Below are 25,054 nucleotides of genomic sequence, written 5' to 3'. Positions count from 1 at the left end.
TATAATGGACTTTGGAAATAACGGACATTGTCCAATAATCCCCTCCTGCACCCTCCCCAAAAATAAATGCTGGAGACTCACCAAAACTGCTGCTGGGGCTGGAGGAACTGCTGGAGTGGCTGGCACCGCTGCAGCTGGAGGCCACCAAGGCAACCGCAGCAGCTGGGGCCACCAAGGCCAGAAGAGCTAGGTGTGGGGAAGGCTGTGGCAGCGTGCGGGAGCTCCCCTCCCTCAGCCCTGTGTGTGTGGAGCAGGTCGGTGCCTGGCCACCACTGCCTGCAGTGGTGCTGAGCTGCAGCCATGGTGTTGGAGGATGCTGCCCGCTAGCAACAGCCACACTCTACCTTCGTGTTGGCAGCTTGGAGCCCTGGAGGAGCCACAGCACTGAGAGCTGCAGGAGGTGGAGGAAGCCAGACCAACATTCAGCTACTCTCCTGGTAATTGGGAGAGGGAGATGGGGGTATGATGGGAAGTGAGGGGTGGAGGACAGGAGTGAGTGATTGGCTGGGAAGGTCAGTGCATCATCTACAGTATAACCATTCCGATATAATGGACTTTCAGCATTAACGGCCACCCCTTCCCCTTTATCAGTCTGTTAACTCGAGGGTTTACTGTATTAACAAATATCCTCCTGCATATTTTCTAACTGAAGTACTTACAGGAATAAACCTATCTTATGTTCATTAAACTTCTTTCAAACTGTCATAGTGAGAATAGTTGTCATTTCCTCTCTCTGAAGTACATCTGTAACCTCAGGTAAATTTAGGAATATACTTAAAAAAAGTACACTATGGCACAACATGGACATACCATAGCCTTAAAAGATTACAAGGCAACAATATATTGGTAATTGCTCAGGAAATGGAGAGCACACCTCTAAAAGCAAACACGCATGGCTAAGCATTTTTTTCCCCTTGGTATCACTGTCACGCTCAACAAACACACTGCCTGCAAATATACAACTTATTGGACAGGAAATAAAACCTTCTTAAAGCGTACTAAGATTTTTATTATTTAACCTTACTAAATGCAACATGAGTATACTGAAGCTATTATCAAGGTAGTCAGGCAGCTTAGGTCTCAACAATTATTAGTAAGAAAAAAATCAAATATATTCATATTACAAGGAACTAAACAAACTGGAAAAAATATTTAGAGGTCTAATATTGCTGATCCAGCTGAGAAACAAGTGAGTATAGTGCTGCAATCCAGCAATACTCGTGACAGTCAATAAAAACTAAAATGGTAACAAGTTTTACAGTAAGCCCTCGATTTAATGGACCTCAATTTAACAGACTTCAGAAATAATGGTCTATTGGACTGGGCACTGAACACTTATTTATTGGCCTAACTTGGCAGCCAGTGAAGTCAATGGCAGTTTTACCACTGCCTTCAATAAGAAGCAAGTTATGTCAAATGCTGTGCTCTTTTGAAAAATTTAAAAAAAAAATATCACTTGCGGATTTGTTCTCAGCTCTGCTATTGACTCACCGGGTAAACTTCGATAAGATATTTTGGCTTCATTGAAAAATCAATCAAAATGACTCATTTACTTAAGTGGGTGATGCATGAAGCCTTTCGCCTATTTGTGCTCTGGCTTCCCCAATTTCAAAATGTGAATGATACCCCTTACACACTTTTCCTGAAGTACGTTAAAATCCACGGGTAGAAATAGAAGGACTAAGTATACTGTTGTTAATATTGACAGAGTTGACATTTCAGGACTCAGGGAGGAAGAACATCTGCCAACAGCAAATAAGGAAGATTTCTGATCTATTAATATTGTATGTTTTTCCGTCTGAGAGTCACTTCTGAAAGAATATATTGTGAAATTATAACTACCAGTGGAAATGAGTAAGGCTTTGTCTACACTGGCAATTGATCAACAAAGCTTTTGTCGTTCACAGGTGCTTAACTCCCACCCCCTCGCCCCCCCAATGACTAAAGCTCTGCCAAGGCAAGAGCTGTGTAGTATAGACATACCCTCAGAAGGAAGACAACCAACAAAAAAACCCTTTTTTCCCCAATGTGCATTTGTTCTATCAAGTAAGGGTCTCCAAAAAAGTGAGCTTTTTACCACATATATTCACATTTTACTTCATCTCCTTTTATTCCCTATACCACGTATAACCCTTTGCATAGTCACTAACTGCTATCATGAAAAATTACACCTCTCCCCAGTTACAGCTTTCTAAAGCATCAGTGAGCAACATTCGCTTTCAGAATGAGTTACTGCTTTAATTACTGTCATGGCTTTGACCAACATCAAGTTATTTTCTAACTAGGAAAAGCAAGAATCTTATTTTAGTTAAACTGCAGGTCCACATAATCAGTATAATCAACAACGGAATTATCTGAATCAGAGGTTCTCAAACTTCATTGCACCACTATCCTTTTCGTACAAAAAAAAAAAAAAATTACTACGCAACCCCATGTGAGGGGGCTAGAGACTGAGCCCAACCAAGGCTCCCCACCCTTGGCGAGAGTGGTGGAAAGCCTAAGGTCTTTAGCATCAGGCAGTGGGGAGGAAGGCTCTATTGCCCAGGGCTGAAACCCTCAGACTTTTGCTTCAGCCCTGGCGATTGCCAACCCCCCACAACTGGCCTGGAAGCTCCAGGAATTAATGATGATGTCATGTGATGAAATCTCCAGGAATATACCCAACCAAAATAGGAATTTGAGCAACAGGGCTCAAACTTTGACCTTGAGCCCTACCAAATCTAAATCAGCCATTAAAATGGGATCTTGACTAGGGCCGTAAGAGGTTAGTCACCCAGTAAACATTAGGCTTACTGGCCTCCTTACACAGTAACCACCTCAGCTGGAGTGGTCCCCCACCCGCATCACCGTGGGCCCAGCCAGAAGGACCCCTCTGATAGCAGACTGGACTGGAGCAACTCCCCAGTGGTGGCATGGCAGGCTTGGCTGGAGCAGACTCTTGGCTGCAGTGTGGCAAGCCCAGCCAGCAGGATCCCATCTGCAGCAGGTTGGGCTGGAGCAGGCAAGGCCAGAGCAGCTTCCCACCAGCGCTACAGCAATCCTGGCTGGCAGGATCCACAGCACAGCAAGGCGGAGCACATCCTTCCTCTGATGGGGCAGAGCAGCCCTTCCCATGGCACAGCAGACTTGGCAGGCAGGACCCTGTGGTGGTGCAGAGCAGCTCCCAGCCGGTTGCGTTTAAGCAGTGAAACAATATAATCTTCCTTGTTTAATTGCTTAACTATTTTAATAGGTTTTTACATCCCTAGTACTAACACAATCTGGAGGTCCCAAAATACAGTTTGGGAACTGGTCTAAACAACTCCACAACAAAGCAATAACCCAGAAGAAGAAAAAAATAGTAAAAGTACACCAACCACTTCAACCCCCCCACACATACCAGAAACTGCTTGCAAGAAATTTAGGCATTTCTTAAAATGGCATTTACAGCTATAGGAATGAAAACTTACCTCACTGAATATACTCTTAATATTTAAAACATGACAAAACAATCCTGATAGAAATCTGTCTATTTTTTATTAAATGGGTTTCTTTCGTCAACAAATCATCTTAGTATAAACTGTATTTTCTGACATGGGAAAATAGTTAAGCTACCAATGTTCTAATTAATTTTAATTACTGTGATGATTATATCTGCAGTTGTTGTATAGTTCCATAAGCATTTCATGGGAAAAGAGGTGGGGCTTTATAAAAAAAAGCTAGCATTATACAGTCAATTCTGCAATTCTTTATTTATTTTATTTAATGCTACACAGAAATCCCATTTCAACACCTCACATCTAGACCTCTCAGGAGATCTTTTGGTGCAACACATCCAGTCCACCGATTCACTTTTCACTAGCAAGGTAAGTGTCAAAATAACGAAGCTTGATTGAAAATAATTATTTATTTGCATTATTATAGAAGGTGGAAGCCCTCGTTATGAACAAATCCCCATTGTTCTGGATGCTGTAGAAAGAATACAAAGACTGAGAGAATGTATAATCTAAGAAAATGTTTATACTAAAACAACTACTGCAGCAGTTGCACTGCTGTAGTGCTTCAAAGTAGACACTCATTACAGCAAAGGGAGGGATTTTCCCATTGTTGTAGTTCATACAACTCCCAAATTCTTCCATCAACCTAACGCTGTTGATATCAGGAGTTAGGCTGATTTAGCTACAGAACTCAGGGGTACAGATTCTTCGTACGCCAAAGCAATGTGCCTGGGTCACCTAACTTTTCAGTGTACATCTGGCCTCACCATTAAATAAGAGAAAACAGATCAACACTGAACAGCAAAGTACAAGAAAACAAAGAAACAATACTGATCATCATCATGATATACAGTGGTCTCAGGACACCAGGGCTATGTCTGCATGACACCCTAATCTCATAGATCTTGAAATAGGCTATTTGGGCATGTGGCCCTGTCTAAATGGTACCACATGCCGAAATAAAGTGACATTTGAGGCACCCCCGTAATGAGGTGTACAGGGATGTCAGAAGAGCGTGCCCTTTAACTCAAAAACTGTTTTGAGACAACCGGTGAGTTTCTTAGACATGGGAATCGATATTAGGATACCACTGTATCCTGAAATAACATCCACATGTAGACATAGCCCAGCAGACATCACACCAAAGGAGTTTTAAGGAGGAAAAAGAGATAGCTATTAGGATATTTACGGGAGGTGCCTCATAAGTGTGAGGGACAGCATGGAAAAAAACAAACGGGTATCTGTTAGAAAATTTAAAATATGGGAAATGGAGGAAAGGTGGGTTAATAGCTCAAGACCAAATGAGATAGTAGGAAAGGGAGTGACTCTAATGGGCCATGAAAATGTTCACGAGCAACTTATTTTTGACATCACTGAGAAGAGGAAGCCAGTAGGAAAATAAAATAAATAATATATTTAAAAAGGAAAAACTTTTACTGGATAAATGAGATCTTGATCAGATCAAAAATTTATTTTTATTATTAAACATTAATAGTGTGCTTTGCCTTGTATGAAAAGTCACCATATATTACTTCAATAGTGCTTCATGCAGATACAGACCTCTTGGCAGGATCATGACACAAAGCTACTGGAATGGCATTAAACACTTACGGGATGTGTGTGTGGGCAGAGGGAAAAAGGAAGAGCTACCATTTTTCCTCAGCAACCTCCCCTCATGTAACTTATATAAAGCCTCCATTAGCTTCACTAATACACAGCTTACAAATCCACACCTGATTTTAGCTATTCGTTTTCTGGCCTGCAGGCTGATGACACTACTGTACTTGTATTTTACTAAAAACTAGCATTTATATAAGCAAGGGATAAGCAGCAAGTGGCCTGCAGGCTGGACAGGGTTCACCCCTCTTGGGCTGCCGGACCTTTTATTTATCTGCATGCCTGCAGGTATGGCCACTCACAGCTTCCATTGGCCATTGTTCATCATTCACGCACAATGGGGACCATAGGAAGCAACACGGACTGCGACACTGCTCCCTTTGGCTGGGAATGGTGATCCGTGGCCAAGGGAAGATGCAAGCAGCTGTACCTGCAGACACATAGGTAAATAAAGCCTCTAGCAGCCTCTCAGGAGCTAACCCTGGTGAACTGCATCCAGCCCTGGGGGTGCTTATTGTTCACCCTTAATATTAGCATAGCTTGACAAATCCTCTATTCCAATTCCCAAGAGCAGGAATTAAACTTTTCCCTGAAAGTGAAGGGTGGGGTTTCACCCACCAATTTCTGTAGAAACTAAGCTTTCATTTAAGAATATTTCTAATCTGGCAGTTAGAAACTATATCCTCCAAACACAAACCAATTTGAATTGATACACAGCATTGTCTTTTGGAATGTGGGGAAAAAAAGACACCTTAAAGCACTGTCTACAGTTTGTTTTTCAGGATTCATTTAACTGATCAGAATTTATTTTTAGTAATTGGCTTATAAGGAGCCAATTAAAGCTGTTAGGCAAGCAACCCTGAAGAAAGGTGGTGCCATTGACCTTTTTGTTCTCCCCAGGAAGGCCTTGCTCTCTGCAGAGTCTGAACTTTTGCAGGCTCATGAGGCTTGGCTCACTGCAAGGAGTGAGAGGCTAGAGTCTGGACTGGGACCCTGTGGTAGTAACTGGGCATCATAAGGAGTGTCAACCCAACCAGACATGTGTCACAATACATTAAAATGCGTAAGGTGAATGAGTGAGTGGATTTTTTTCAAGGTCTGATTTACACAATATTATGACATTTAAAATAACATTTTTGTCCTGATTATCATAATCACATAAAAGAACAGAACATGCTTTATTTTTATATTGTTTCAGTAATTTCAAGCTGTTAAAACATTCAGTTAAAGTTTCATACAGGATTCTTGTAACCCCGAAAACAACATAAAGAACAAACTATGACAGGGTGAGCAAACTTTTTACGTTGGGACACACTTTTCATCCCTGAATTAGCCCTGTCCCCAGCACTCCACCTGTCTAATGTAATCCAAACTGATGAAAATTTTGGTTATGCTCCTACAGAAAAACCGCTTTTGGCACATGTAAGAAAATAAGTTTGTAGAATGTAAAAACTATTAATTGGTATATAAATGTGAATACACAAACACAGTAACCTAGTTCAATTTTTTAAATTAGATAGATGATCCTGAGACCCAGCAGCTGAACATGCTGCACCCCTCCTTATGAAATTTCATGCCACCAGGGAGGAAAGCCTCCCACTTTGCTCATCCCTGGACTATACATGTGACTATACAAACAGCTGTAATATTTTAGATCACTGCTGCTAAGTAGTAAAGACCTAAACTATTACTATAATCCAAACAAAAACAAAGGTAAAGTTGAATTAACTGTTCCTTAACTTTAATAATATTTAAATAAAAGCAATTCATACAAATACAGCAGATGGTAGTGAACACATGCTTACTTTCTGACTCACTTTGACCCAATTTAAGTACACCTTCATACACAATGAAAAATCAAAACAAAAAAGCAATAAAGTAGCCATTTAAAGACTAACAAAATAGTTTATTAGGTGAGCTTTCGTGGGACAGACCCACTTCTTCAGACCATAGCCAAACCAGAACAGACTCAATATTTAAGGCACAGAGAACCAAAAATAGTAGTCAAAGTTGACAAATCAGAAAAAATAATTATCAAGGTAAGCAAATCAGAGAGTAGAGGGGCAGTGGGGGGGGAGTTAAGAATTAGATTAAGCCAATTTACTTACCCCTCTACTCTCTGATTTGCTCACCTTAATATTTTTTTTTCTGATTTGTCAACCTTGATTACTATTTTTGGTTCTCTGTGCCTTAAATATTGAGTCTGTTCTGGTATGGCTATGGTCTGAAGAAGTGGGCCTGTCCCACGGAACCTCACCTAATAAATTATTTTTTTAGTCTTTAAAGTGTTACTTTACTGGCTTTTTGTTTTGATAGTATATAAACTAGCACAGCTTTCTCTCTGTTACAATGAAAAAATGTTATCCACAAGTAGTAATGATTTGCTGTTCCTCAGATCCAGCTGAAAGATCTGTAGTAACTGTGCACCATAAGAAGTCCTGATGAAATGTGCTGAAACACTGGCAGCCGGACTATAAGACAGACACACCTCCAGCTTTGTCTGTTGAGCCGAAGCCCATTCTGGATACAGGACTTTTTGCAAGTTTGCAATATTTTCCCCGTCCAGTGTACGAATAACTAACAAACTAATGATAAATATCACAAGGAATTGTTTCCTTTAGATATAAGAAACAAATTAATATTCATATTTATAACACATACTTTTCGTTTCCACTTTTAGAATGGAAATACCTGTTCCTGCTGCAAGCTATTATCGTTGTGTTTTTATTTTGTTTTATGTACTGATTTGTGCTATTGTTTTGTACATAATTGCAGTTTTACTTTGGACTTGATCGTATTATATTATATATATTTATTTATAAAAACGCAGCATAGAATTCCTTTATCAACTGTGACTCTTGCTGGCAATTTCAATATTATGGCTGTATCACAGAAGTATTTTTTCCAGTTGTTTATACTTTTTTAATTGTGTACCAAGCGTATCCATAGTTTCCAAACTGCTCCTCCTTTACTGTTGATGTCATTATTTTAACAGCATTATTAACTACACAGATCTTGTAATTCAGTGAATAAAATGTTAAATCCTAGCTCCTTATTTACCCTTTGGAAGTTCAACCTTTTTTTCCTTCTAAAGACAGCTTTTATACAAGATTGTTTTCTGAAGCACAAATCAGGCAATCAAAACTTCTGCGACAAAATTCCAGGATTTCAGAACCACACGAACTTGGATTAAGTGTAGCAAATCCATTCACACAAGGCATTATGTTGGGTGAGAATCTCCTAACTAAAGCATACAAACTGCTGATGACTCTTATGAAACTGGATTTAATGTTTATAGATGATATTTAAGAATTAAGACATACGTTAACCTCCACTTATCACATCACAAAATACGGTCACATCCCTGGCTATAAAGTTAACTTGACTAAGACTGATCAGTCAATGCTTCAAAAGACTACATCGCATTAGTATCAATACTTCCATGTCAACATACAAAGAAATCTAGGAGTAAAGCCAAGTGCTGATTTATCTAAAATGATCTCTGTAAATAATGACAATATTTAGAAAGACAATGCAAACAATAATGTATGCTGCCAACATTTTTAGATTCTTTATTAGATTGCAAAGAAAATACAAAGATGAATATCGCAAACAGAGTTCCTTGAATAAGGCCCCAAACCTGTAACTTAATCTTGAGCTGATCGCTGCATTTCTACAGAAATCAACAGGACTCCATAAGGATACAGGGTTCCACCTATATGTTTGTTTGTTTGGGGAGAGCGTTTGATAAAACAGAAACCTTAGTGTTACTTATATATGATTATTTAATACTCCTGGCTGGGTGAGTTAACAAGTTACCTGCATATGAGTATTTAAGGGTGCTGGGCATTTATTATTACGGGCCTGATTAAGCAAAGTACTTAAGCCTATGAGTATAAACAGGAAGCTACTGATATATTTAAAGTTAAACAAATACTTGTGGTTTTTTTTTTTTTCTGAATTGGGGCCTCTGTAACTTTAAGTACAATTGATTGTCAGAGGACCTTAGGGGTGTGTCTACACTAGCAAGTGCATTTGAAAGTGAGGTTGAAAGATGGCCATCTTTCAAAACAACCCGCGGAGCATCTGCACACACTCCGCAAACATTTGAAAGTAACTTCCAAAGAACGTGTCTGCTCTTCTGAAGTTGGTCCTCCGTTCCCGCGGTGGGAAGAGCACCCCCTTGCGAAAGATTATTTCAAAAGAGAGAAAGCATAGACACTCCGTGGCCCACTGTTTCAAAAGCAGGAGTCCTTCACAGTGGTGATCAGTCAGCAGGCGGCGGCTCCACTCACTGCACAAGCGGAGCTCTATGGCTCCAGCATCTGGCCGCCTTTAAAAACACAGGTTCCCACAAAGCCCCAGGCAAGAAGTTGAGAGCGTGCAAGCAGCAGGGAGACCACCTGATCTCCAGCACACTGGCAGCTGCGAGGCAATAGCCAGCCTGCCTTGTTCCCCGGCCGCACGGCCAACACCCTGGACCTCCACCCACACCAGGCCCCCCCCAAGAATGCTGAGGAGCCCTCCCAGGAGGGGAGACAGGCACTGAAGCTCCGGGCCCCCTGGTGGATGAAGGCCAAGCTGTGGGACCTCCTCACCCTCTGGGAAGACAAGGAGGTCCTGCACCAGACGGGGGTCTGGCACAGGAACGTGGCAGGGTTCAAGCACCTTGACAAGGGCCTCACCGGCTGGGGTAACCCCACCTGCACCCCGGACCAGGTGAGGTCCAAGGTGAAGGAGCTGCATCAGGGCTACTGCAGGGCCCGGTACACGGCCAGGCAGTCAGGGGCAGCAACTACCAGCTGACCCTACTTTAAGGAGGTGGACCGCCTCCTGGGGCTCAAGGAGGTGGGACCCCTGGCCATGATCCTCGACACAGTGGACCCTGGAAATGACCCAGAGCCCAAGACAGGGACCAAGGAGGACCACCTGGGACCAGCGGCCACCACCAGGTGCAGTGGAGGCTTTGGACCACTAGTGATAACGAGGGCTCAAACAAGGGGGCCCTTGTCATCAACGTCCCATCTGGCCCATCCAGCCTGGCCCCCTCCAACTGTGCCTTGAGGGACTCAAGGGTATGTGTCAGGCATGCCACTCACCGCAGAGCTCATGGAGGGGGCAGGAGTCCTGCCCAGGGTGGCCGCAGCCCACCCACACAGCCGTCGGCCCCAGGGCACAGGCAGGCCAGGCGGCCCTGCTCCCCTGGCCTCGGAGGGCCGATGTGCGGCACTCAGCTCCATGCAACCAGGACAGTACCAGGGGTCTGAGGGGAGCTGGCACTCCTGGCACCCAGATGGAGAACCCTGGGATGAGGTCCCTGCAGGGTCCCTGGGATGGGACAGGGAGGGGAGGGGGAGCTTATGGAGGCCTTTGCTAGGGACTATTGGCTCATTCCTCCACCGCTTATGTCTCCACAGCTCCAGGAGTCAGCAGCCAGACCAGCCTTGCGACAATCCTGGGGAGCCTGAACACAGAGGGCTGGGGGAGCAGCCCGGACCCCAACCGCCGCTGCCAGGCCACCCATCAGTGCCACCAGGGCAGGCAGGGGACGCAGCCCACACAGTAGACCTGAGGGACCTGCTGCAGTAGTGCCTTGCCATGGAATGGCAGGACTGGGACCAAGTGGTGGTCAACCCAGATGCTCTGACCCAGGCTGTGGTCAGCCACCTGGCCCGGGCCACTGCCCCAGTGTGCCACTCCCACACCTGCCCCTCCCACCCCCATCACCCCACCGTCCCCCGTGCCCCCGTTACCTGCCCATCCCCTCTCCCCCCCGACCCTGAACCCCCATCACACTCCCCCTACAGCAGCACCCCCCCATGAGCCCGACCTCGAGTCCTTGGTGGTACCCCACCTCCCCCACCAGCCTTGTTCACCTGGCCCAACCATTACTGGCCAGGGCCAGCGAGACGTCTGTCTTGCCCCCCGCATCCCCCATGCCAACCCCGATGAGGATGCGGGGGCTGTGCCCCAGCCACACCCCTACCTCCCTGTGCCACCGGCCCCAGCGGGGACCCAGACACAGGGAGGAAGGGGCGGGTGTTGGCGACAGGGATCCTGGCCATTGAGCACCGTTGAGGGGTAAGGCTCCCCACCTTGACCCCGGCCCCCCAGAACCCATAGAGTGCCCACTCAGGACCACTATGTCCCTGTAAATAGTTCCCGTTGACCCCTCATTAGCTGTTCCCCCTCCTGCCCATACACAGTTTCCTTGATCATTGAGAGGCACAATTAAGTTCCAGTAAAAGGTTTATTGTTCATTTTTACCATGTCCCCGTGCATGTGTGGTGGTGGGTGTGGGGGTATGTGCAGGGAGCTGGTGGTGGATGTGTGTGTGCAGGGTGCTGATGGTGGGTGTAGGGTTTCGAGTGGGGTGTGTGTGTGCAGGGTGGGGGGGGGTCACCATGGCCCCTGCTCAAAGGCCTGGTGCATAGCCTCCTGTACCTGCAGCCCATCCTGGTGGCATGGGGCAGCAGGGGGCTGTTCATACCCGCGCCCCACCTTGGAGGCCCACCCTTGCATGAAGGGCTTGTGCTTCGCCTCCACCAGGTTGTGCAAGGTGCAGCAGGCCCCGAACACTGCCGGGACATTGGGGAGGCCCACCTCCAGCCTGGTGTGAAGGCATTTAAAACACCCTTTCAGGCGGCCGAACACCATATTGCAGGCCCAGTTCAGCTGCTCATGAAGCACATTGTGGCTAGGGTGTGTGTCACCTGTGTATGGCCTCATCAACCAGGCTTGCAGGGGGTAGGCCACGTCCGTCACAATGCAGGGTGGCATTGTGGTGTCCCCGATGGCGAGTTCCCACCGGGGATGAAGGTCCCCTTAGCCATGTGGCATCCCAGCCCCAAGTTCCAGAACACCCGGGTATCGTGGGCACGGCTGGACCAGCCCATGCAGATGTTCTGGAAGCAACTGTTGGCGTCAACAAGCGCCTGCAGGACCACAAAGTGGTAGCCCTTGAGGCGTATGTAGGCCCTGCGCCTGTGCTTTTGGCCCTGGATGGTGATGTGTGTGCTGTCTAGGGCCCCAAAGCAGTCTGGGAAGCCCAACTCCTCAAAGCCCTGGATGGTGTTGTCCAAGTCCCCGAAGCAGACCAGCTGCCTCAGGAGCACCTTGTTGATGACTGCAGGCATGGAGGGGGTGCACTTGTGAGTGTGGGGTGGGGTGTGGCATACCCTCTCGTCCCCGCTCCTTGCCCTGTGTGCCTGCCCATCTCTGCCCCTGCCCCATCCCTAGCAGGGGCTGTCCCCCAAGTTCCCAATGGTGCCCCTTTCCAGGGTATCCCCCACCCCCTGCATGCAGTCTAAATGTGCCCCAGGCACAGCCTGCCTTGTTGAGGCTGGCCCCAATGGTGGCCCTGCCCACCCCAAACTGGTAGCTGATGGATCAGTGACTGTCCAGTGTGGCCACCTTCCAGAGGGCGATGGCCACTCCTTTCTGGAGTGGGAGTGCCAGCCTCAGGAGGGTGTTACAGTGCTGGAGAGTTGAGGCGAGCCAGTGGCAGATGACCAGGAATGTCCCCTTGGTCATCCTGAAGTTCTGTAGCTACCCGTGGTTGCCCCACTCCTCCAGCACCAGCCAGTCCCACCAGTCACTGCTTGTGGGGAAGCCCCACATGCAGCGGATGACCGGGAGGACTGGATAGAGATGTTACACCCTGAGGACAGCTTCCATGAGGGTGGCTAGCATGGTGGCCATCCGGAGCCGCTGGTGCACAGCAGCCAGGACCACGACTAGTGTGCCGGCCATGGCCTTGATGCAGGGCTGGGGGGCAGCTGCTCAGAGACCATGGGGGCCCAGGATGTCTCCTCCACTCCCTCTCCCTGTGTGTGCAGGCTGAGGCTTGAAGTTGGCGGGCCCTTTAAAGGGACAACAGGCAGTGAGCCCAGAAGGGCTTGTCCACCATGCGACCCTGCCCATGGTGTTTCCTGCCCCTGTTCTTTTGAAAGAGCGCCCTGAGACATGTGGATGCTCTTTCGAAAGTGCACTGAGGGTCCTTTCGAAAGGATGGGTTGAACCTTTGGTCCCCATTTGCACGTGCGGATGCTCCATTTTGAAAGGCTGTCTTCCAACGTTCAATTTCAAAAGCCGACCTTTCAAAATGGAGCTGTAGTGTAGACACATCCTAGAAGTTTTAGTATGGCCTGACAGTTAATAAATGTGCTAGTGACAGTCCCATAGTTAAGGATAAGTTCAGTTTTGTACTGGAAGCACAGGTATTCAAACACTGTTATGTATAAGGAAGAGGCCATTACCTCCAAAAATGTAGCACCTACTCTGAGTACAGAGACTTGATAAATAAATCTGTTAACCGAATTAAACAAAGATCCTTTAACAAATATAACACCCTATCTCAGACCACTTTATATCCATAGTGATATTAACAGTGGATTAATGTAACCTTGCAATTTCCTAAAAGCTAAAAGTCACTCAATTTTCATGCACAGACTACAGCAAAAGTGGAGGGTTTTTTTATTGTTTTTTATTTAAATGATTAATGGTCATTCTCCCCTCCCCTATTATGGCCACATCTACATGGGCACTTAGCACAGCGCTGCTGCTGGCAGCACTATGCTAATGAGGTTTCTGGAAATTACAACTCACGTAGCAAATTACCATAGCCGCGCAAGATTTCATGCTCAGAACAGGCGAGTGCCAACAATACAGATGCCGTGTAGAGGTGCCTCTGCCAGCTAAACCCCCTCTGTCACCAGCCCTTTATGCCGGCAGCAGCAATGTGCTAAGTGCCCGTGTATACGGGGCCTATGTTTCTTAAGAATTTCTTCATTAGAAGAGACTGATAAATCACATACTAAAGCAAATTTCATGAAGAACTATTTCAAAATGGCTGTCATCTCCTGTTGTTCTCAAAGGGCCTGAGGACCCACACACTGACAGTCAAATTACCCTCTTTCAAAAATCACCCTAATTTATTCCTAAGGAAGTTGCCCTTGAGGGTCACTGTTTAGTGCCTCAGGGCCCTGTTTTGGCCCTTTCCCAACAAGAGTGAATCCAGGATGACTTTTGGGAAGATGTTGGTCCCTGCACCATGTGAGGTTTACTTAATCTGCTTAACCTGAACTCTACTCTGTAGTGACATGAATTAAAATACATTAAACCCCTGAAATACATGACTTTGATTTGTGCTTAACTTGTATTAACACAAATTAAGTGCAACTTGAAGCTGCTCTGCAGCTGTCTGCTTGCCTGCCTGGCTCCCCCAGATGAGGGAAGCTGGACAGGCAGCTGTGGCAGTGTGGCTTCTCCCCAGCTTCCCTCAGCTGGGAGAAGCTGCACTGCCACAGCTGTGTACCTGGCACAGCTTCTCCCAGGTGGGGGAAGCCGGGGAGGAAGATAGCCGCACTGTTACTGCTTGTCCCTGGCTTCCCCGTATCTGGAAGAAATCGTACTGTAGCTGTCTGCCTGGTGCAGCTTCTCTCAGCTGGGGGAATCCGGGCAGACAGACAGCCATACTGCTGTGGCTGCTCCCCAGCTTCCCCCAGTTGGGAGAAGCCGCACCTGGCTCCCCATTGGCTGGAGCCAGGAAACTGACCAACCATGTGCTGGTCAGTTTCCCAGCTCCCACCATCAGAGGGGAGCTGAAGGTCAGGTTGCTGCCTGGTCCCTGCTTCTCCTCCACTCCCAGGAGCCAGGAAACTGACCAGCACATCACTGGTCAGATTCCTGGCTCCCCCACGTTGCACAGGAAATTTAACTTATGCCAGGGTTATGAGAATGCAGCCCCCAGGTAAGTCGGGGTGTACTGTAATGAAAGCAATGTCTTTACAAATCAGATTAAAAATAATGTGGGATTACAAACACTAATATGGACTAATTTAAAGTATTGTAATTTTTAACTACAGTGAAGAGTTAAAAGTATCTGCTGTCTTAACTGTTCATGTACCTTCATTTGGATTTCTTTTAAATCTACTATATATTTTAGAGAGTTTGTGTGTCCATGTATCCGTCTGTGAGCGACTCTGTTCAAGAACTCCACCTCAACAGTCTCACAGAGGTAGCCATGTTAGTCTATATCTTCACAAACCAAAGAAAGCAGTCCTGTAGGGCTGCTGTTTTTGTCCTCCCAAAAAGTAAGATCTAGGGCACTGGTGGGTGACATGTGGCCCCTGGGGCTCCAACTGCAGCCCACGGACCCCCTGCCTGCCCGCCTTCTCTACACACCTCTCCTGTACTGGGGCTCCCAAGTCCAGGGCTTTTGGAATATGTGAATCCCTGATTCATGCTGCATCCCTCTTCTTAGGCTCTCTCCCAGCTGTTTGCAGCTGTTCCAGCTCTGTAAAGGAAGGGAAGGAGCCAGAACAGAGTGCAAATCAGGTGATTTGCAGCACTGTGAAAGTGCTGGGAGGGAGGGGCAGGTGTAGATAAATGCTCTTCTACAGTACATGAGAGGTGCATGGGGAGGGGGGCTGTAAGTGGAACCTCAGTGGGTCATGGTCTCCTGCAGCCCACAGAGGTGAAGGGCCATTCATGCAGCCACTCATGTGGATCAAATGGAGGGTGGCATGCATGCCCACCTCCACCCAAGCAGCACAGTCATGGGTGGCTCAGGGATCCACCCTCACTGACACGGGTGGCTCCAGTGAGCCTCTCCCTCATGCTTCTGCCCCCCACACCTCTCCGCCCTGAGCCCCTACAAGGACCTAAGCAGTGCTGGGTAACTCCTCTAGTCCAAGCATAATCTGAATTTCCTGGGTCTGTAATATCTATTTTAGGGTTAATTATAAAGTTCCTGGACTGTTTTTTACCCTTAAATTTGTATATAAACATTTTATATTGCTGTCCCTTCACTGGAGCAATATTTAAGTGCCAGCAATATAAAAATATTTTTAAATACCAAACTCCTTAGAGCAGAAGTGTCCAATCCACAGCTCCTGAGGCACTAAACTGTGGCCTTCAAGGACAACTACAAAAAGAAGAAAAACTGTATTTAATTGGCCAAGCAACTCTTTACACTTAACTCAACAGTGCTCTTCATTTTGCCAATCTGCAATGCAGTAAGGTGACCACTACAGCTCTATAGAGGAATTCTTATTAAAAACAAACAAGAACATGATATATGCATAGATTATTTATTTGCTTATACTTTGTAAAATAGTATGCAAATAGACTTCTGATCTTTATTTAAGATGCAATGTTATAGTACTGACATTTCAAGATAATTTTTAAAAACACATACATGTAAAAATGCTTTGAAAACCAGAGGTGGAAAGTAACTAAGTAAAAATATCGAAACAAAAAATTCATATTCAACACATTAACACGTGGTTTGAACCAGGATGTGAATTTTCTGGGTCATGATAGGGGCTCTTTTGCATACTTGGCTTAATCTAATTCTTGACTCTTCCCCCACCCCCGGCCCCTCCACTCTCTGATTTGCTCATCTTGGTAATTTTTTTTTTCTGATTTGTCAACCATGGATTACTGTTTTTGGTTCTCTATGCCTTAAATATTGAGCCTGTTCTGGTGTGGCTATGGTCTGAAGAAGTGGATCTGTCCCACGAAAGCTCAGCTAATAAATTATTTTGTTAGTCTTTCAAGTGCTACGTCACTGCTTTTTTGTTTTGATAGTATATAGACTAGCACGGCTTTCTCTCTGCCACTAAGTAGAAATACGTATGTTTCCTGCCCCCAGCCCCAATATTTGTACTTGACTTTTGTAATTTATTTTTTCAATACTTCAACTTCTAGTCAAGTAGTTTTTAAATAAAATATTATACTTTTTACTCTTCTACCATTTCCAGACGTGCTTAGTTACTTGCTACTTCTATCACACCATTGATACTTGCGCAAGCCAACATTCTGATTGGTTATTTTCTTTTAAAAAAAAAAAATCACTGCATGATGATTGGATGCTTTTTGCCTGTGAGTGTGTTTTAGCCAATCAACAAGCACAATGGCTCTGACAACAATCTATCTTTTAAAAGGCTTTTTCAACATTTTTTCATTCAAAAACAGTATCTATGCATGGGGTGGGGGACCCCAATCCTCGTGAGCTGGATCAGGATTGTGGAGGAAAAGAAGTTGTGGTGCTGCACATTACCACTCACCCTTACATCGGCTGGGGGAACACAGTGCTGGAACTGCCCATGAGAAAGTTTCCCCACTGCTCCTATCGGACAGATTTTGGCCAGTCAGAGCAGTGAAGGACAGTTCTTGGGAGTGGCAGGAAGTACAGATCCAGGTAAATGCTTTCCCCTCCCCATGGCCAGTCTCTGCATCCCTGTCCTTCACTCCACAGTCCCACCAAGCAATCCCAGCCCTGTCAGCTCCTACGCTCCCCTCCCACCCAGTTCTCCCACTCTCAGTCGGCTCTTGAACTCACCCACACTTCTGCACCCTCCCACCTGGCCAAACACCCCTCCCAACCTTTTCCAGCACTCTACTTCCCACCCAGACTAGGGATGAAAAATCCTATTTACAGTAAACTCTTTCATATCCAGCAGCCGTGGGACCAGGGGATTGCTGGATATTCAAGTTTTCAGGATAAGAGAGATATATACCTAGCAATGCATAAAACTAAAGGAAAACAAGATTAGACATTCATAAACAAACAAAAATGTATGCAGAGTACTTTATTTACCAACAGCAGGTGTATTGTACGCTGTAAACTTACACTGTATTTGCTGTATTTATTTGTATTTACTTTTACTATATAGTACTTATGGGAAATTTAACTAAGGCTTACTTATGGTTAAAATGCCAGTTATTTGAGAGTTCTGGATGTTACAGTGGCAAATATGAAAGAGTTTACTGTAACAGTTAGCATTAGCATTTAACCAATTAACTGGTTCAATAGGGAGGGGCTGGGGTGCCCCTGCTCGCAGCACACTAAGAACCAAGGCAGCTCTGGCCCAGCTGGAGAGTCCCTGCCTGCGGCATCGCTGAGAGTAGAGGGCACTCCAATGCGGCCAGAGCAACCCCCACCTGCAGCAGTTCAGCCTGAGAGTGCCGCCACCTGGCCAGAACAGCTCTCGTCCGCAGCAGCCTGGGTGTGCCGCAGGACAGGGTGCTCCAGCTGGGCCAGAGCAGTCCCCATCCTCGGTGGTCCTGGGTGCACTGTGGGCAGGGATGTTCCAGTTGGGCTGAAGCAGCACCTGTCCAGGCGCATCCCCCCACTCCCCAGATAATTTGAAATTTCTTTTATTTCACTCATATTTAATTTGGTCATTCTTCAGCTTTTTCAATGAAGGCTGCAATTATATTTAAATTCCAGATTTAAAATCTGAATGTATAGCATATATATGTGTATACAGTAGATAATATGCATAAGGGTGTATAACCGGTTGGATAAGTGTTCACAGAGAATAGTTATTAATGGTTTACAGTCATGCTGAAAGGGAAAAACAAGTGGGGTTTCACAGGAGGTCAGTCCTGTTTAGTATCTTCATCAGTGATTTAGAAAATAGCACAGAGAGTATGCTTGTCAAGTTTGCAGATGATAAGAAGCTTGTTGGGGTTGCAACTGCTTTTGAGAACGGGGCCAGAATTCAAAATAATCTGGGCAAACTGGAGAAATCATCTGAGGAAAATAGTTCAATAAGTACAAGGGCAAAGTAATCCACTTCAGGAGGAACAATCAGTTTCACACACAAAAATGGGAAGGGACTTCCTAGGATTGAGTACTGCAGAAAGGGATCTAAGGGTCATAGTGGACCACAAGCTAAGTATGAGCCAACAGCGTGACACTGTTGCAAAAAGAGCAAATGTGATTCCAGGATGCATTAACAGAAGTGTTGTTAACAGAAGACAGGAGAAGTAAGTCTTCTCTATTCTGCGCTGACTAAGCCTCAGTTGAAGTATTATGTCCACTTCTGGGCACCACATTTTAGGACAGATGGGGAGAAACTAGACAGGGTCCAGAGAAGGGCAACTAAAATGATTAAAGGTCTAGAAAATATGACCTATGAGGGAAAATTAAAAGAACTGGGTTTGTTTAGCTTGGAAAAGAGAAGGCTGAGACAGGACATGACAGCAGCTTTCAAGTACCTAAAAGGGTGTTACCAGGAGGAAGGAGACAAATTATTCTCCTTAGCTTCTGAAGACAGGACAAGAAGCAATGGGCTTAAATTGCAACTAGGGAGGTTTAGGCTGGACATTAAAAACAAATTTCTAACTGTCCGAAAGATTAAACACTGGAATAAATGGCCTACAGTGGGTTAAAATCTCGGTCATTGCAGATATTTAAGAATAGGTTGGATAAATATCCAACAGGGATGATAGAGACAATGCTTGGTTCTGCTGTGAGACGAGGGGGACTGGCTGACCTCTTAAGGTCCCATCCAGTTCTAGTATTCTATGACTCTACGATACACGCGCACATATGAATGTGCACACGTGTATGTGTATGTATGCAGGTTGCCAACCCCTGCCACAGAATAACATGAATATTAAACTGCACTGAGTCTACCAATCAGTTCCCAAGTACCAATACTGAACCAAATGAGTTGTTCCAAATTTTGAAATTGTATCCTTTATGTTGAGCATCGGGTCTTTTGATTAAAGGTCTTTACTAAAGACAAACACAGCATAGCTTGTAACTGTATCTTAAGCAAGTCCCATTTCAAATTTATGCCTCTGATAGGTAAGGTTTCCCAAAACTGATATCATGAAAACTACAAAGCAGAAAATAACCAAAGGGCTACGTTAAAACGATAAAGACAAAATACCCCCACCCAAACCTTGCAACTGTATATACCAAAGGTATAGTGAAAATAATTGCTCGATAGAAAATTATGTAACTAAAATTATGAAGTTTGTCCTCACTTTACAAGCACTCACTCCCAGAAGTGAGCAGTGTGTATGTAAGGGTGTATGCAGAGTCATGTGCATGCCCATATTTCTGTTAGGGTTTATGTATCCTGGCCTGAACAACACTGTATAACACCAGAACCTTTAAATCAGGTTTTCAAACTGAGGGCTACAAAGAAAAGTTCCAGGGGGTGAGAAGCATTGTATAGGTGCTCAGGCTTCAGACCCATGTGTTTGGGAGGGAACACTACCTCTACCCCTTCACTAACATAATTTTGTCTGTGTTGGCAGAAGAGGTACAACCAAATAACTAAAAAGAGGGCTCAGTTCCAAAAGTTTAAAAAACACTGCTTTAAATTGTGCCTCCACTATCCAGAGTTACCTTTGTCTCTGCTCACTCCACAATTTCAATACCATGTTCAGATTTCATTGTTTCTTATACAACCAGTCTCAGTCCCACTCCATGTACTCCACTGAAGCAGCTCTTTAAACTGTCCCCTTTTCCTCTTCCCTCATTCAAGACGTAATGCCTGTTTTCCCCAGTAAGTACACATGGAAAAACTTTCTAAGTCAATATTTGCCGTGAATATTCCTTCCCCTTCAAACAGCTCATAAAACCCAACTGTTTCGCAAGGTACAATAAAACTAAATTTATCTATCTATTTATGCTATCCATGATGATTTTGCCTATGGTAACTAAAATTAGACCACCATATTGTGGCTATATGCATGAAATTTGTCAAGCAGGAACCTTGTCATATCTAAGGCAGTGGTTATCACCAATGTGCTGTGACCCATTGGTGTTCTGTGAGAACTACTGAAGTGTTCCATGAAATTCCAACCATTTCCTCTCACTTTGGCTCTTTGAAGAGACACCATGGCCAGATGGCAGGAATTGATAATCTTGTGCCAGGTGGGTCTCAAGTAGCAAGGCTGCCTCGGTCCCAGCTAGCAGAGGGTTGGTCAATTTCCCTGCAAGGTGTTTGTTTTGCTAAAATACTGCTTCCCAGTTTGAACAAGCTGGCAAGGAGTCCACCCTCTCTGATCCCCGCTGTGGCAAGTGGGGACAGATGGAGGGCAGGGAGCCTGTTGGAGCTGGAATGTGGTTTAAATGCCATACCCCAGCTCCAATGAGCTGGCATAGAGGGGAGCCTGCTCTCTACAGCCACCTCACCTCCCCCCACACACACACTTGCCCACCTTTTGGCACATTGGCAGGCCCAGGTTTCCCACTAGTCAAGTAAGTTGCCATTTACTTTGCATTTTCCTCTGATCCTTTAATTTCAATTATTTATTGGTTCAATTATTTAATAAAATTGTATTTTTAAAATATTGTTACAAATATGAAATTCAGACACCTGAACTGAATGCTGCACGTGGAACAGATGTAGGGCTACGACTAGTTAGAAATAGTTGAGTTGTACAGATTTTGAAAATGTGTTTTTGCTTGCTGTCAAAGATGGCATATTGTGTGGCGGATTTGAAACATGAACATATTTGATCCTTGTTTAGCTTGCACAGCTTAGTATGCATTACTATGTTGCAACTCTCTTTAGTAAGACCGTAACCATAGCAAATGTAAGTAAACGTTATGTTTATGAGCAATCAATTCACCTGAAAAAAGTGGGTGTGCCACGGAAATGTCCTATAGAAGTGTACCATGTTACTGAAAAGGTTGGGAACCACTGAGCTACTATACAGAAACACACATATAACCACTACAACAAACATCACTCTGGAAAGAACTGGAAAATATAAGGAAGACAAACCAACATCCCCTGAATTAATTTGAACTCTAGTTTTAAATATTCTCCATGTTGGCTACTGGTTTATTAATGCTCAAGATATATTTTGCACACCCATATCTTGATGGTCAAAACAAATGGGACTAAAATCAAAAGCAAGGTGTTTTCTTCCTACAGTCAACTATTTCTTCAAAGAGGCCATGCTCCAGCTAGGTTAATGGGTGGGGTGGGGGAATCATATAAAAGGCAATTTTAAGTTACTTATGAATCACAGAATAATGAAAAAGCCACACACAGTGTTCTAACTACCCACCCAGGTTCTTACACTGTCCATGTAACCATAATTGTCTGAGAGCCCCTAATTTGAAAAGCATACTCTTCTTCCCCATTCTTTCCCTAAGAGAAGAGTGCTTTTTGGTTATGGTTTCTTGAACTTATTCATCTGATTAGGTGGCTTTTTGTTTTCTGAGTTGTGAGAAAATATTCTACGAAACAAGCTGTGTGGGTTTGCACTGATCATTCGTTAGACTAGCCCACAGCTGCCATGGGAAGCCAAGCTACGGCTAAGCAGAGGGAGAGATGTCCAGCTAGTTAGAACCAAGTGCAGAGAAAATCTCCTACAGCAGTACAGACCCCTTGTATCCCAGTTCGGCCAATGAGGGAGCAGTGCAGTAATCAGGGCAAGCTTTTTTACTCCGCACCTTCCTCAACAACTCAGCCCTCGCTCCCCCCCCTCCTCCTCCTCCTCCTCCCCAACCCCTTCATGCCCCTCCAAGACACACACACGCCCTCACCTCCAGCTTGTGGTTGATCTGGGACACTGTCTGCGCCTTGTGGCAGAGCTGGGCGAAGCAGGAACTGAGGCTGGTCATTTTCTGCCGCCCCTCGTAGGTGATGTCCGCCTGGTCGGGGTCGATCTCCCCCAACAGCAAGTCCACGTCCACGAAGGCCTTATCGAACTCCTTCTCCAACACCTCCAGCCAGCGGAACATGGACACCCCCCCGCCCGGGGAGGAGGAGGCGGCAACGGCCCCCCCGCCACAGGCCCCGGAGCCCGAGGCGCAGGAACCAGCCCCCCCGCCTGACATGTTGACACCCCTCGCGGCCTGCGCGACACCCACGGGACGCGCCCCCTTACTCCTCACCTCCCGCGCGGCAGCGCGCGCTGCCTCCCCTCAACGCCCGCGCGACTCGCTCGCTCGCTCTCTCTCTCTCGCACACACCTGCGCGCGCTCGTCCCCCCCCTCCTCCACGCCCCCAGGGCTGCTGCGGCGGCAACCTCGCTCGGGTCTGGTGACAGTGACCGTGAGAGGATCCACACGGCCCTATAGCGCATGCGCCGGGAAGCTGCAACCGGGTGGTTGCGAAGCGGCGCTCCGTCACCGGACGGAGATCGGCGATTGACTCGTGCTGCCTGCCACAACTGAGCCCGCACCTCAGGGAACACTGCCGCTCCCAAAGCCGTCAGACAGCTCACAGTGCGCAAGCGCGGCCTGCTGCCCTCCCTGCCGGCCCAAAGCGCTGGTCGCCGCAAATCCCCGCCCCCCAATCACACACCGCAGCCTACAGGCCGAGTCGTTGGTGTCGGTTGGGGGCCAGGAGGCGCTCGCGGGAGCCGCATCTCTGACCCGCGCCAAGGCTTCTGCTGCGGTAATGCCAGGGGCCCTGGTCCCCCCGGCCCGTGTCCCTCCTGGCCGCTTCCGCCTTTTCCCACATCACGTCGCCTGAAACGACGCCGACAACCAGCGAATCTCGCTTCTCCGCCGAGCTGTCCAGGTCCCCCCCGGCCCCCCGCGAAGGCCGCTTCCCGCACACAGCACTCACATCGCTCCCATCATCTCCTCTCTGCCAGCGGCCGCGGCCAGCCCCCTCCTCCTCGTAAACCCGGCTTTCTCTCCCTGCCCCTTCCTTGGTGCCCTTCACCATGCACGCACCTGCCACAGCCGACAGGCTTGTACTGCTCAAGGTCCTGCCCCTACCACGCCAACGGAAGACGGTGTGGACGTTAAGATGAAGCCCGGGTTGGGACATACAGATATGTAGTATAGTTTATTAAGTAACGTGCACAAGTAGTATGTGGAAGTTGCAAAAATATCACACATGGAATTGCACAACCGTGGGCAGTTATGTCGTTTCTGCATCTTATGAAATCTGACTCATTACAAACATTACCTTGCAGGAGGAATTAAAGTACTTTGAGATCTTTGGCTAAAAGCTGCTGAATAAGGCCAAATGCTTAGTACTGTTGCATTATCATTACTTTCTAGCAATTATGAATTGCCAACCATCAGCCAAGTCAGACTCCTAATTCTGCAATCCACATTCAAGCAAAACTTCAGTGGGAAGATTTTGTGATCAGGACCCTGATCCAAAGGGAGAATTTTGTTTGTGGAAGGACTGAACACAGTTCCAGATTTTGATATTCAAGTGGTAGCACCTGTTGGTGGCCATAAGTAAAGGGGAGATACTGCAACTATTTTCAGAACTGGGATTTATAGTTTGTCTCTGAACTCTAAGTGACCAGATAGGGTCAATTATTCCATTGGTTCAAACATAGAGAAGTTACTCACTTGTGTAGTAATGATGGTCCTTCGAGATGTGTCCCTGTGGGTGCTCCACATTAGGTGTCAGGCTCACCCCGGCACCACAGATCTGAGATTTCCAGCTGTATCTCGTCGGGTCGCGCATGTGCTGATGCACGTCAGTCCTTTGCGCGCTTTCGGTCATGTGTGCAGTCTGGTCCACACCAGTTCCTCAGTCAACCACGCTGGATGCTCGTGAAAGACACAAAGCAGAACTCCGAAGTGGGGAGGAATGGGAGGGTAGTGAAGCACCGACGGGGACACATCTCGAAGACCCATCATTACTACACAAGTGAGTAACTTCTCTTTCTTCTTTAAGTGGTCCCTGTGGGTGCTCCACATTAGGGGTCTACCCAGCAGTGGCCCCAAAAATGGAGGTGGGTACCAGATATATGAGCAGCTTGCCCTTGAAAGGACTGCTGTCGATAGACGCGTATCCTCATCCAACACCCGGTGCATCGCATAGTGCTTGGCGAAGGTATCATAGGATGACCATGTCGCCGCTCTGCAGATGTCCTTTAACGCAACTCCTTTGAAGAAGGCTGTCGACGTCACCATTTCTCTAGTGGAGTGAGCCCTGGGCGGAGCTAGCAGAGGGGTTTTACGGAGCTCATAGCACAGTTTTATGCAGGATACGATGTTGTTTGAAATTCTTTGTGAGGACAGGCCTTCCCCTTTTGATCTGGGTGCAAGAGATACCAGGAGTCTGTCTGTTTTCCGGAAGGGCTTAGTTCTGTCTTTGTAAAAGGCCAGTGCCCTTTTCACATCGAGTGAATGCAGTTGCACTTCCTTACTTGAAGTATGCGGTTTTGGGTAAAATGAAGGTAAAACTATTAGTTCATTAATATGGAACTCTGAGGCA

The 25,054-nt window shown here is 46.2% G+C and overlaps 1 protein-coding gene across 2 annotated transcripts in view; it reads right to left on the bottom strand.

Annotated features, from left to right (window-relative positions):
* The window catches only part of GOPC (golgi associated PDZ and coiled-coil motif containing), a 59,028-nt gene extending 36,193 nt beyond the window's left edge, over window positions 1-22,835 (bottom strand). For both annotated transcript variants that reach the window (XM_074990685.1, XM_074990686.1), the window contains exon 1: window positions 22,405-22,835. In XM_074990685.1, the coding sequence (XP_074846786.1) occupies window positions 22,405-22,698 (294 nt within the window). In that variant the 5' untranslated portion in view covers window positions 22,699-22,835. The remainder of the gene's footprint in view (window positions 1-22,404) is intronic.
* Between the last annotated feature and the right edge of the window lie 2,219 nt (window positions 22,836-25,054).

This window comes from Carettochelys insculpta, chromosome 3 (assembly GCF_033958435.1).
Source record: "Carettochelys insculpta isolate YL-2023 chromosome 3, ASM3395843v1, whole genome shotgun sequence".
NCBI classification, from domain to species: domain Eukaryota; kingdom Metazoa; phylum Chordata; order Testudines; family Carettochelyidae; genus Carettochelys; species Carettochelys insculpta.
The sequence above is the reverse complement of the archived record's forward strand: the minus strand, read 5'-3'. Positions and strand labels throughout refer to the sequence as shown.